This window comes from Podarcis liolepis (assembly GCF_965112155.1).
Source record: "Podarcis liolepis genome assembly, chromosome: 10".
NCBI lineage: Eukaryota > Metazoa > Chordata > Lepidosauria > Squamata > Lacertidae > Podarcis > Podarcis liolepis.
The window spans coordinates 68,297,108-68,311,678 of record NC_139562.1 but is presented as its reverse complement, the minus strand read 5'-3'; the positions used below and the strand labels follow the sequence as shown (position 1 = coordinate 68,311,678).

Here is a 14,571-nt window from a genome sequence, read left to right as displayed (position 1 = left end):
TACCCTTTCAAATAAAAATGATAGGTAGATTTTATAAGTATCCCTTCTGCTTTAAAGATCTTATGATCTTATAACTGATAAATGAAACCTTTCTGGGACTGCCTCTCAAATACTCGCCTGTGCTTCCTAGCATGCCAAATGAAAACTGTGCCTAGGTAATCTTATTTAAGAGTGTACACGTGTACTTTGGTTCTAATTTATTTTTTGCATGTGAAGACTGCTAATTCTCATAACATTTATTAAATACTGCATTAAACTGATGGGGCTCCTTTTCCTGGTACTGCATTCTGAAGATGGAATCCTATGAGTTAATTTCAACGTAACTGATATTTTGTTTTCAAAAAACTGTGTAAGTTCATTTTAATTGTAAGTAAGGTGGACAACCGCCTGCTTTTCTCTTCCACATGATTTCAGGTTAATTATTGCTTCTGAATTATTATTTCTACAGTGTTCGAGGCATACAATGTAAGCAGCTGCCGAAAAATAACACTGAATTTTCTTAACCGTATTTTCATACCTAACATCTATTCACTCTTCCAAGCAAACCAAATTAACATACAAAGCAAAGGTGTGTCTTTTGTTCTGTGTGACATACTCTGTTCACTTTCAGTGGTTGTGACAATTATGCAAGAAAAACACCCCACACTAATTTAGGATTTTTAATACAGTGGTACCTCGCAAGACGAATGCCTCGCAAGACAAAAAACTCGCAAGACAAAAGAGTTTTTTGTTTTTTGAGTTGCTTCGCAAGACGAATTTCCCTATGGGCTTGCTTCGAAAAATGAAAAAAACGAAAACGTCTTGCAAGTTTGTTTCCTTTTTCTTAAAACCGTTAATACCCAGGGTGACTTCGAGGAGCAACTCATAGCACGCGGTATGGTAGCCTTTTTTGAGGTTTTTGAAGACTTTGGTGATTTTGGAGACTTTGGGAAACCGTGCTTCCTAAGACGAAAAAACTCACAGAACGAATTAATTTCGTCTTGCGAGGCACCACTGTAATTTAAACATCAATGAGCAACAAAATAAATATAGGAGTTGAAGTACCTTGTACTTCAGCTCTTTGTGCTGGATGTGAGGTCTGTGGAAGTGGCCCAATAGAAGCTTCCCTTTTTATGCAGGAATTGTGGGGAATTCCTAGTGCAGTGAGTGGTACCTCGGTTTAAGAACAGCCCTGTTTATGAACTATTCGGTGTATGAACTCCGCAAAACCGGAAGTAGTGTCCCAGTTTGCGAACTTTACCTTGGTCTACAAACGGAAGCTGAACAGTGGAAGGGCACTGGCGGCGGGAGGCCTCATTAGGGAAAGCACACCTCGGTTTAAGAACAGTTTCGGTTTAAGAACAGACTTCCAGAATGGATTAAGTTCGTAAACCGAAGTACCACTGTACCACTGAAGGTCTTCATTGGGCATAAAAGGGTATGGCTAGGGAAAGACACAGCCAGATGGTAGGGTATAAATAATAAAGTTATCATTATTATTATAGCAAGAGACAAAAATGTGGATGACAAGATTATAACAGGCTAGAATTGCTGTGGAAAGGCCTTTCAGAAATGTCAGGCATCACCTCTGTGAGTTTGTTCAAGTGAAGTTGGCTTGACTCTCAGCTGTTTGGTCTTGCTTTTGTTTGGCAAGGAAACAGAAAGCAGGGAAGAGTTAAGCAAACAAGGTACAAAGTGACTTGAGGGAAATCTATGACATGCTTTTAGGATGCGTGTTCATCATTTCTTGACCACCAGTCTGCTGATGGTTCATGAATCAAGAGGCAAGTGGTAGAGAAAGGAAAGTCTTTCCCTAGGCCAGCGACATTTCAGACGGCTTGTTTTCTATACTGAAGGGGAGTTGGAAACCAGAAGTAATTTTCTTATAGAAGAAGATTAATGAAGTTGGAAGAACTGCAAGACAAAACTATCCTGGAAATCTTAGTGCATTTCATCATTCAAGTTGGACTCTGATTAGAAACTTCCCCACCGCTGCAAGGAGTTAGAAGCTTTCATTCATCAGTAAGAACTTGAAAAAGACTACTTGTTAAATGGGTGTTTTACCAGAGATTCATAATATTTGTTGTTGTTTCTGTATATGGTTGAAAACTTACATTAGCACAATACAGATACCATTTGGATATAAGGTGGATCTCTTTATTTGCTCCACAGACTTTAAATTTACAGTATGTCAATTTGCTCCGCATTACGAATGGATGTAGCAACTTCCCTGCTTGTCTTGCAGCCCCAACTCTTTCCCCATAGTCTGAGAATAAGCAAAAGAAGTTGTTAAGGGTGCAGGTTTCCTACCCACCAGCCCCCCAAAAAGTTCATAAAACTTCAAGTTTCTGAGCAGCATCATAATTTTCTGCACAGTGGATATGTTGTGGTTGTCTTGGACATAAGCAGGTTACGAAGGTTTGCATTGCAATGTAGAGACATTTTCATAACTGAATATGGGAATAGTTGTGAGATATAAACTTCAGCCATGTGATTGTTCTGTCATTCTCTTTATTCCTCTTTCTTTCTTTTCCCAGCTGCCTGTCTTGTCCTGGGCTGTATGATTTATCCTGATGGCTGGGATGCAAAGGAGGTGAAACGGATGTGTGGTGAAAAGACAGACAAGTACAGATTGGGGGCTTGTTCAATCCGCTGGGCATACATTCTGGCCATCATTGGAATCCTGGATGCCCTGATCCTTTCCTTCTTGGCATTTGTACTTGGCAATAGACAGGACAGCTTACTAGCAGAGGAACTCAAGCTGGAAAACAAAGGTAGGAGGAACGGCTTTGGGAGGCTGTGTTACTCTGAACGGCAAGGGAAAGCACTTAAAAACAACCATCTCCATTGTCTGCGTAAAGACTGGCGCTTGCTCATAAGTTATCCCCCATCCATGTTAAAGAACTGGTCCTTAGTATTATTGACCTTGTCAAATGGCGCCTTTTGGCTTCTCCCCTTCCTTCCCCTTTCATGCTCTTCAGGCTCTGGCTGAGTGGGAAAAGTTCCCGTGTAATTCCTGTTCCTGTGTGCTGCTGCCCAAAGGGGTGTTACTCTGCCTCGGAGGGCAAAGAAAAGCACACAAGGGAGCAGTGATGGTGATGTAGACTGTGGAGGAGGGCACTACATGCTGGTGAACTCAGCAGATCTCAGAGCTGATTATAATAATAATATTATTATTTGTACCCCGCCCATCTGGCTGGGTTTCCCCAGCCACTCTGGGCGGCTTCCACAAAGACCAAAAGTACACTAAGATGTCACACATTAAAAACTTCCCTGAACAAGGCTGCCTTAAGATGTCTTCTGAATGTCAGGTAGTTGTTTCTCTCTTTGACATCTGATGAGAGGGCGTTCCACAGGGCGGGTGCCACTATCGAGAAGGCCCTCTGCTTGGTTCCCTGTAGCTTTGCTTCTCGCAATGAGGGAACCGCCAGAAGGCCCTCGGCACTGGACCTCAGCGTCCGGGCAGAACGATGGGGGTGGAGACGCTCCTTCAGGTATACTGGGCCGAGGCTGTTTAGGGCTTTAAAGGTCAACACCAGCACTTTGAATTATGCTTGGAAACAAGGTTGTAGTCCTTGTTCTGCCTAATTGCATTGCGCTTCCCCGGACAAGTCTTTTATCGCACAATCCGCAAAAGCAGTTCCTGCCGAATTCAGTGTGCAGGGCCCGGCCCGCCCATGAGACAAGGTGAAGGGACCACCTCAAGCAGCAGGATCCACAGGGCAGCAGATCCCCCTGCAGACCTTAATTTCTTCCCCTTGTTTGAGGTGTAGATCTTGACTCCCACATTCTTCCCTGGTGGGGAGAGAGGTGTCATTTTTGTGGTTCACTTCAAGTGCCAAAATGTCTTGGGCCAGCTAAATACAGTAAAATATATATAGAGAGAGAGAGTTTTAGTCTTAGTTGCTTTAGGTGGATGATGGATATATCAAATATAGCTTTTAAAAAACAATTATTAGAAAATGCAATTTTTGTTTATTTTTAACAACACTGTAAGAAAACCTTTCATCTCCTAGGATAGCAACCAAGGATAGACAAACCTGCCTAGGTCTATTAGTTTATTTCACCCCCATATTGTCTACTCCAAGGTTAGCCATCATGCTGCCCTCCAGATGTCATGGGCTACAGTTACCATCTCCCCATGCTCCTATTGAGATTTTTCCTAAGTTTAAGAGCCTCACAGGAGGTGGCAGGGGAGGGGGAGAGAAGGTTTAACACTTTCTTCTTGCTGTGACCTACCCCCTTGTGCTGCTGACTGGAGAACAGCTGAAGGTGGTGAAAAGCTTGCCAGGATACGCACATTTTCCAAGGCCTGCTAGGGAATATGGTTAATGCCCAGAGAATGAACAAAATGCATTTGGATAAGGAATAAAGACCTTTTAGAAAGGAAAACGCCACGATGGTTATCACCTATAGAAGTGCTATCAGTAAAGAAGACCAACATTAAAGGAGATTGGGGTACCTTTAAAGATATTATAGAATTCAAATACGGGAAACCAAACTTTAAAAAGAGATAGGTAGCTGTGTTGGTCTGCCATAGTCAAAATAAAGAAATTCCTTCCAGTAGCACCTTAAAGACCAACTAAGTTAGTTCTTGGTATGAGCTTTCGTGTGCATGCACACTTCTTCAGATACACTGAAACAGAAGTTGCCAGACCCTTCTATATAGTGAGAAGGTGGGGAGGGGTATTACTCAGAAGGGTGGTGGGAATGGGAGATTGGCAGATAGCTGAGATGAGCCTGTTGACGACTCTTAACGACTGTAATAGGTCTCACCCCTTGCCTTTTCCTGTAAGACCTATTACAGTCGTTAAGAGTCGTCAACAGGCTCATCTCAGCTATTTGCCAATCTCCCATTCCCACCACCCTTCTGAGTAATACCCCTCCCCACCTTCTCACTATATAGAAGGGTCTGGCAACTTCTGTTTCAGTGTATCTGAAGAAGTGTGCATGCACACGAAAGCTCATACCAAGAACTAACTTAGTTGGTCTTTAAGGTGCTACTGGAAGGAATTTTTTTATTTTAAAAAAGAGAGAAGACATACAAAACTGGATCAAAGACTGGGTCCAGTATTTCCAATTAAATGAGATATTTAGGGAAGACAAAGAAAGAGGATTTTCTGAGGAAAACTCAGAACTCAAAAAAGTCTTATTGGGCAACAAATAAAACTAGTTTCAAAAATTTATAAAATCTTATTAGAGTGGGGAGACTAAGGAAGAAATAACAAAGACCTCTATGATCCAACGGACAATTGACCTAGGACACAACTGTGGAAAACCACAATAAACTTCCCGGCATGCTATACCGTAAAGGAGAACCTACAAAAGGTGATATATAGATGGTACCTCACCCCTAGTAAATTTGTAAAAATGTATAAAAAGGAAACCAATTTATGTTGGAAATGTGAAGAGATTGAAGGGACATTTATACACATGTGGTGGGGCTGTAAGAAAGCCAAAGAGTATCGGGAGAAGATATACTCAAAACTGAAAAAGATGTTCAGTGTCTCATTTCCCAAGAAACCAGAGATGTTCTTATTGAGTATAGTAGAGGGGGAAATATCTAAGAAAGTACTTAGTCTTTTCCTCTACACAATAAGAGCAGCCAGAATAATTTATGTTCAAACGTGGAAGGACAAAAAAAGTCTCACAAAAATAGACTGGCAAAATAAGCTAATAGAATATGTGGAGCTAGCAATGTTGACTGCAAAGATAAGAAATCAGGATGAGTCGGATATAAAAGAAGAATGGGAATACTTTGGCGAATATTTAAAGAAATATTACAATCAGATAAATTTCCAAGTGGGGTTAGATATATGAGCAGCAGTTAAAATAAGCAGAAGAAGGGTGGTCATTAAGGAGATGCAGCTTAACAAGAACTAATTAAGACCCCGCAGAGGGGTGTGCATGGAAGTCAAAGACTGTAAGATAAACAATGACAATAACTGATGTACTAAGACATGTAAAATGCATAAATGAAAAAAGAAAAGAAAGTATTTATTGGTTTTTAAAAGAATGAACAAAATTCGGTCTATATATACGTATTTTTCAAGGTGTGCTGAAGATTATCTTTATTGCCTGGGAAATGTGCACAATTCCCACTTCATGGAAGGATTATGTACACATTCTCCATGAGGCCTGGTGAATGTGCACAGTACTGCTCAGCTCATATCCCCCTTAACATGAAACACAAAGTCAGTTTCCTGTTCTGGTTTGAGCATTATGGCTGAAAGGCCACCAAAAAGGAATGAAGAAACACAACATCTGGCCTTTACTGATATCCATGTAGCAGAAAGCAGAGAATGGTGAAAGACTGTGATTTTTAATCCATCTAGGGTATTCTGGATGGCACTTTGTGGTCATGATATTGTGGGGATCTCAGGTACAGAAAACTGCAACAAAAAATCCAAGCTCTGATTCCAAAGAAAATCTGTGCACTGAAAGTAAATGTAGACTTGGAACTGTGCTTAACCCTCTCAGTTCGAATTGCGTGATTGGGTTTGGATCAGACACTGCGGCATCCTAAAAAGGAGCTTACAACTCAGGGTTCTTTCATCATTGACTTTTCCCAACCTTCTTGCACAATTTTTTGTGTGCAGTTTTGGCTTACTTGGCCAAAAACTTCAGGCTGATTCATGAGCAACTCTTTGCTGGAAAGTAGTTCTTTGGGAGCTGCCAAAAAAAGATCCACAATGTGGTATTCGAATTGCTTTCTAAAAACAATTGCTTTCAAAAGGCAGCAGATTTCTAGTTCTCATGGTTAGAAAGATATACTAAATAAGCACATGGGCATTTTCTGCTATATTCTTAGAAGCATTTAGAATAAGAACCCCCCAACACTTCACAGAATGACTGGGGAAAGCTTGGGAGAATGCAATGATGATGAAATTTGCAAGCAAAAGGAATGCTGTTAAATATAATTGCCAAAATAAGTTTATTTGGAGATGGGCCTTGTTCATACAGTGCCAGAATGATAAAAGTAGCAGATGAAATGCCTCATTACAACTGATTTACTTTAATGTAGCAAACCAACACTGTGTAGACTTTTTTGATCTCTCGATTTTCTCGCTTCTTTGTCTAGTCCTTGTTTAAAGCCGTCCAAGTTGGCAAATAAATCATGCAAAAGAGTAAAGCAGGAGAACTAAATACATAAGACTTATACATGTCTCCTCAAATATGCATAATGTATACAGAAATGGGTTTATATTTATGCATGGGCAGCCATTTATCCCACCCCATCTAAGGGTCTCAGAGCTTTGGATTAAGCCACTATCTGTACATTGTTGTTGTTTAGTCGTTTAGTCATGTCCGACTCTTCGTGACCTCATGGACCAGAGCACGCCAGGCACTCCTGTCTTCCACTGCCTCCCGCAGTTTGGTCAAACTCATGCTGGTAGCTTTGAGAACACCATCTAACCATCTCGTCCTCTGTCATCCCCCTCTCCTTGTGCCCTCCATCTTTACCAGCATCAGGGTCTTTTCCAGGGAGTCTTCTCTTCTCATGAGGTGGCCAAAGTATTGGAGCCTCAGCTTCACGAGCTGTCCTTCCAGTGAGCACTCAGGGCTGATTTCCTTAAGGATAGAGAGGTTTGATCTTCTTGCAGTCCATGGGACTCTCAAGAGTCTCCTCCAGCACCATAATTCAAAAGCATCAATTCTTCGGCGATCAGCCTTCTTTATGGTCCAGCTCTCACTTCCATACATCACTACTGGGAAAACCATAGCTTTAACTATACGGACCTTTGTTGGCATTTCAATACTGTTCTATTTATCAACCTAGCCTAGTCCAACCCTCTGCAATGCCAGAATATGCAGCTGTCCCATATGGGGATCAAACCTGCAACCTTGGCGTTATCAGCACTGTGCTCTAACCAACTGAGCTATCCCTGTTTGCATCTTGAATGATTTGTTCAAGGTAACACTAGCTCCTATGACTAAACACTTGGTTAACTGAAGACTGAATAACAGCACACTTTCTTGTTGTGCTGTTCTGTCTGTCGATGGAATGTGGTTGTGGTTGTTTAAAGTCATAATGAATCGGAACAGTTTGCCTTTTGTTTATTTATTTAGGATGCAGCCAAGTCCACAGGCTTTTGCGTACTAATGCTGCTGTTCTCCCACTTTCCCCTGAACTCCTCATTCAAACAGCTAAAATAATAACAGTTAATCTCTAAGGCAGGGGCTTAACCAAATAATCTGAGTAGCTGCCCCCATTGCAATGCTTGGGAAGCACGAGTTATTTACTGTTGCACTTCCTCACGGGTAGCATTGCTGTGTGAGTTATTAAGCTCTTGAAAAATGTTATCTCTTCACAAAGGCTCTAAATTTGACTACAAAGCCTTCGGAAGTGGCAAGACAGTTGAGAATGAGCCCTGGATTATAAATATCGGGATTTTTAAAATATTGAGCCTGAGCCTGAGGCACTGTGAATGTGTCAGAGTCAGGTTTCCTGTTCTAAGCACACATCAAAGGATTCCTGTGAACTGTGCAAGGGTGTCTGAAATATTAGGGTGCCCCACACATTCAGGCACACACAGACACACCTTGATGACTGTCCTGAATTTGGTCCCAAGGACTTGCTGGGGAGTGAACTGGGTATGGGGGAGGGTTTGGAGGGTTCAGCTTCAAGGTAAAGATTTGGACTTGATGGCTACAGGGTCTGATAGACATATATTCCTTTACATCCCAGTGTTAGATGGGATTCATAGCAGTCTCCCATTTAAGACATTGGTGAGGTCTGAAGAGCATCTTGGCTTCAGCAACTCTGCAGTTTCTGCCAGGTACTCAACAGACCATTCACTGGGCCCCATCACAAAGACCTACTGAACCTACTGAATCAAGGTTGAAGAAAAGGAGTCCATCGTGCTACACTTACACGCACATTGCCCAAACATTCCTCATGTTATCTGCCCCCTCTGTTTCCATTTGATGTCAGAGATGCGACTGAAGAGAGCCTTCTTGGTTGATGCTCATTGGCACCAGTTCCAAAATCATTTTAGCTGTGGTACCATTTTATTTGCCTGGAGTTTTTATAGTGTAAGCTGGGTGTGAGTCGTTGTTTCTTAATCCGTTCCACTGAATTGTATCAGGGTTGTGTGCTTTTTTTAGCTGCTGCTTCCAAAAACAAAGGTTGACTAAATTTACCCAACTGATGCTTCAGACAAATGGCACCCCACATGGTTAGGTCTGATGTGGTTCCTGGTTTCTATGGCAGCCACTCTGCTCCCATAAGGAACGAAGAGGGACATTTCATCTGGGCAGGTAGGGAAACAACATACACACGGACATTTCCACTCACGCTGCTCTTCTCGCCCACTGGGAAGGTCAGAACACGTTTCAAGTTGTGAGGCGAGGCGCAACCTTAAAGCCTTTGGAATGCATCAAACTGTGAAGAACAACCTCATGGTTCTTAGCGGTATATTTAAGCTTCCCTAATTTTGGAGATCAGTTGGGTTTTATTTATGTTTCTGATCTCCATAGTCCAGATATGTGGGGAACACAGTCACGTTCCACAGCTGGATCTCCACAGTGAGCCTCGGAACTACAAAAGTGTTTTAGGAGATGTAGGAGGTTTGAATCAAATAATGAAAGGGTGAAAACAACCTAACAGATTGAGGTTGAATCCTGACAAGACAGAAGTACTGTTTTGGGGGGACAGGAGGCGGGTAGGTGTGGAGGATTCCCTGGTCCTGAATGGGGTAACTGCCCCTGAAGGACCAGGTGCGCAGCCTGGGAGTCATTTTGGACTCACAGCTGTCCATGGAGGCACAGGTCAAATCTGTATCCAGGGCAGCTGTTTACCAGCTCCATCTGGTACGTAGGCTGAGACCCTATCTGCCTGCAGACTGTCTCGCCAGAGTGGTGCATGCTCTGGTTATCTCCCGCTTGGACTATTGCAATGCGCTCTACGTGGGGCTACCTTTGAAGGTGACCCAGAAACTACAACTAATCCAGAATGCAGCAGCTAGACTGGTGACTGGGAGCGGCCGCCGAGACCATATAACACCGGTCTTGAAAGACCTACATTGGCTCCCAGTATGTTTCCGAGCACAATTCAAAGTGTTGGTGCTGACCTTTAAAGCCCTAAACGGCCTCGGTCCAGTATATCTGAAGGAGCGTCTCCACCCCCATCGTCCTGCCCGGACACTGAGGTCCAGCTCCGAGGGCCTTCTGGCGGTTCCCTCACTGCGAGATGCCAAGTTACAGGGAACCAGGCAGAGGGCCTTCTCGGTAGTGGCGCCCGCCCTGTGGAACGCCCTCCCATCAGATGTCAAAGCGATAAACAACTACCTGACATTCAGAAGACATCTGAAGGCAGCCCTGTTCAGGGAAGTTTTTAATATGTGACATTTTAGTGTATTTTTCATCTTCATTAGAAGCCGCCCAGAGTGGCTGGGGAAACCCAGCCAGATGGGCGGGGTACAAATAATAAATTATTATTATTATTATCTCTGAAGGTGACTGAACCTCCCCTTCCCCCATGATATATAGGTGGGCAGATCAGGAGAAGATTTGGGCATATAAGAAGATAGAGGACAGTCACAATAGCTGTTTCTGCAGAACTTTAGATTGTTCAAAGCACCTTCACATGCATTATCTTTTGATCCTTGGAAAGTCCCATAATGTAGACACATATTTCTCCCTACGTGATAGAGGTGGACTAAGGCTAAAAGAGAATGACTTAACTTAAGGCCAGCTCAGAGCATAGAAAGTTGTCTTATATCATGTCACACCATTGGTCCGTCTTGATAAGTATTGTCTCTGCTGAGTGGCTGCCATTTTCCAGGACCACAGGTAGGAGTCTTTTCCAGTCCTACCTGGAGATACCAGTGGCTGAACGTGGACATTTTACATGCCAAGCATGTGCTCTTTATTGCCAGAAATAATCAACTTGTCCCCAGAAGCAGACTTCACTGTGAATTGAAAGATGCTGCTAACATTTCTATTTTAAACACCAAAAGTTCAAAATAGATGGTTGCCTTCCTGGAACTATGCTGGTTCACCGCTATCCTAGTACAAATAGCTTTAATATAAAGGGGGAAATCTCTGTGTTAACACCAGTTTCGCGAGCCTCTAATTTACTGGTACTCAGCTTCATTTATTGAGGTTTAACACAAATGTTAGGGATAGGGATGCAAAATGCATGTTGGTTATAATCCTATTACATGCTTACCTAGGAGTAAGACCCAGTGGGACTTCTGAATAGGCATGCATTAGGTTACATTGCCAGGGATAGTTTTTTTTTTAACCTTCTCACCCTTTTTCTGGGATGCCTTTCAATCCTAGTTCAGTGTGGTAAGCAGAAAGGAAATACGAACTTCCGGGTTGGCGCGGACAGCTAATGGCGGATTCCCTCCGAGCTCCGGAGGGAATCGGCTCCGCTGGGGACGGGTCCTGCCGCGACGGCGACGCGGGGACCCTCAAAAACCTCAGGCGCGGATGCCTGAGGACCTGGTGACTCGGTGGACACCTTAAGCGCCCTCCCCGATCCACGAAGAGCCTTTTTAAAGGCTACGGAGAGGATACGGAGAGTGGCGTGGTGCTGAGAGTAGACCGCTACCCCAGCGGAGCGAAGCCGTGTGCCATGGCTGAAGAGCGCTGACTTGTTTCCTTAAATTCGGACCTGAAAAGAAGCAACCCGTGAGTAGAGGATTTGGACTTTAAAATAAATTATTTTTTGAATTTGATACGACCGGGGGATGTGTCAAAAGGAAGTCCGCACCCCCCTTCCTGCAGAAGTTTAAAGCAACGGCAGAGAACTAAGCTGGAGAGCCTACCCTTTTGGGGTGAGTTAATAAGACATTAACTTTCACGATTTGACAAAACAAGTTTTGAGCTGGAGCGTAAGAGTGGAATTTTAGAAGATTTTCTTTTTGTTGTGTGTAACCCCCCCTCCCGGGCCCGGGAGCGTCCTGCCTCTGAGCCTGCTAAAGAGGAAAGGAGTTTGACAGCTGTCAAAACTGTCAAACGGGCAATTTAAAATAAAAAATCCTTTTAACCTAAGATTCCTCTGGACTAAAAGTGATACAATTGAACTAAGGTTGTTGGAAACAAAGAAACTAACGAGGCAGAGGGCTGTTGGAAAAGGATTACTAAGTATCAGATTCCCTCTAGGGGGATTTCTGAGACATTACAATGGCAGTGGATGGAAAGTTACTAGCGGAGCTAGAAAAAACATTCTATCTTGTTGGAATTTTACAAGAGCAGAGTCTGATTATGAACAAACAGCTCATGACCTTGACTTCTGGAATAAATAGCTCTGCTGAATGTACTGAGGATTTGAATAAGAAAGAACCCACAGCTGAACTGGAAGAGATATCACAAGAATTGAAGACTAAACAAGGAGAGGAGAAAGTACAGATGGAAAGTACCAACCAGGAAGCGACACTAGTGGAATATAAACAAGAAGACTCTTGGATATCATGGATTACAAATCTGCAAAAGATGAGAAAGATGAAGGAGGAGGCCTCCAGAGTACTTGGATTACAGGAACTTAAAATAAAGAAGAAATATGACTGGGGCCTCCATCTCAAAGATGAAGGGTTTGTGAATCTTTTGCAGCAATGGTTTTCAAGCTCTCTTGTGGAAAGAAGATTTGGTTTGAATGAGACAGAACTTCCTCGAGTTTTACTGACCAACATAAAGGACTACCAACAAGACCGGCGGAGAGGGACTGAAAGAGATTTGAAGGCCATGGACGTGAGGAACCCAGGCTAAGAACTGTTATTATGGACTTATATTTGGGAAGGGACGCAAACCGGGGATGGAAGGGGGGGGAAACAGAATTTTAATAACACTCATGAATTCTTGGGTTAATTAATTTGTATTTCATCTAATATAAAATGGGAAATCGATGGAAGGGAATCTGAGTCCAACTTAGGAAAGAATCCAAATTTTTTATAAGAAGATTATACTAAGATGGTGAAGAGGAGAAATAATAATTTGCTGACATAATTATGGAAATTGGGATGCTTGAAGGGGTGTGGGGGGAAGTCAAGGAACAAGTTTATGAAAACAAGATTCTTGAAATTATGCATGTTTTTGTCTTTGTCCATTAGTGTGTGTTATGTCTCTATAAAATCTGGAAAACTAATAAAAATTTTATTAAAAAAAAAAAAAAAAGCAGAAAGGAAATACAGTGGTGTCCCGCAAGACGAATGCCTCGCAAGACGAAAAACTTGCTAGACGAAAGGGTTTTTCGGTTTTGCGTTGCTTCGCTAGACGAATTTCCCTATGGGCTTGCTTCGCAAGACGAAAACGTCTTGCGCTTTTTTCTTAAAGCCGCTTGAAGAGGCGCAGTTGCGACGGACCGTGCTTCGCAAGATGAAAAGCATCGCAAGACGAAAAGACTCGCGGAACGAATTATTTTCGTCTTGCGAGGCACCACTGTATTATTTCTTTGATTCATACTGTCAACCCAATGCAAACAATCCTCAATTTTGTTATCATGAAAACAAGGAATGATGGTTCCAAAAATACCCAATCATGGTTTGGGGCTAGGTGAATAAGTCTTAAAGGATCCAAAGGCTTGCATACACTTTCTTCTTCTTATGTGTTGTGATACGTTCCCTTGTGTGTTGCAGTTCTGTTCATGGTCTGTGGCAGAAGCCTATTTGCCATATTATTCCAACATTAGAGTATCCTTTGTAGTTGTCCTGAAAACCTGGATGGGAAACTAGGATTTCCTGTTCATTTCCCATCCTAGGTTGCAGGAGAAGCATTCACTGTAGCTTACTGGAAGCTAGGCAGCTATAATGGGATTGCAGTAATTGAAGGGAGGGAGAGTAAGGAAAAGGGACTCTATAAACCTGAGGGTCCTCCAAGGCTCCTTCACCTTGGTAAACTGTGGGTTGTTCTTTCATCCAAACCAGCTCACTGCTTGTGAGCTCCTGGTACACAGGGAGGCTTTCCAAAAGTGGTTCCAACAGGTACTGCTGCAAAGAGTCCCCCACATACTGATGATTCACACAATATTTTCTCCTGTAGGGGTGGAGGACAGCCATCTTAAATGACCTGGAGTTCTTTTGGCACTTCAGAAGCTTTTCAGGAGTGGTGCAAAATTCCACTTCTCAACCACCTGCATACTATGGAGAGAAAACTACATATAGATCACCCATGTGGTGTAATTAATAAAAGAATTGGCTGGCTCCCTAGATCCAAAGTGCAGGGCAAAATGCACTCTCCAGTAAGAGAGCCCCAGCAGAGTTTAAAAGTCACAAAATATGCAGTGACAGTGAAGCATTAGGAATATAGGCTGTTAGACCTTTTAATATCCCATTTAGTCCACTGACAGCGCTCCCCCATTTCTACACCTCTCGCAAACAGACCACACTGTTTAGTAAGTTTAAATGCTTTACTTACAGAGTTCAAAGGTTAGATTCATGTGCTATTCCATGCAGCAAGAAGTAAACACAGGCAGAAATCTTGGGATACAAAATATTCTGAAATAGCTCTAAGCATGCAGTCTGAGCTTGTAACTTGGTGAGTTCACATGGTGAAAAAGAGTGGACAAAGAAGGAAACTTAACTTCCCTCCAGGTGAGGGGCATGACCTAGCTGAGTCTAAGAATACAATTCTATGATCTTAACCCCT

At 42.7% G+C, this 14,571-nt stretch overlaps 1 protein-coding gene across 1 annotated transcript in view; it reads left to right on the top strand.

Moving 5' to 3' along the window:
* Positions 1-14,571, top strand: part of LHFPL3 (LHFPL tetraspan subfamily member 3) — a gene marked incomplete at its 5' end in the record, with an annotated part of 263,325 nt that overhangs the window by 165,505 nt on the left and 83,249 nt on the right. Inside the window, one exon of the mRNA XM_083464317.1 lies at positions 2,517-2,753. Within this exon, the coding sequence (XP_083320443.1) occupies positions 2,517-2,753 (237 nt within the window). The remainder of the gene's footprint in view (positions 1-2,516; positions 2,754-14,571) is intronic.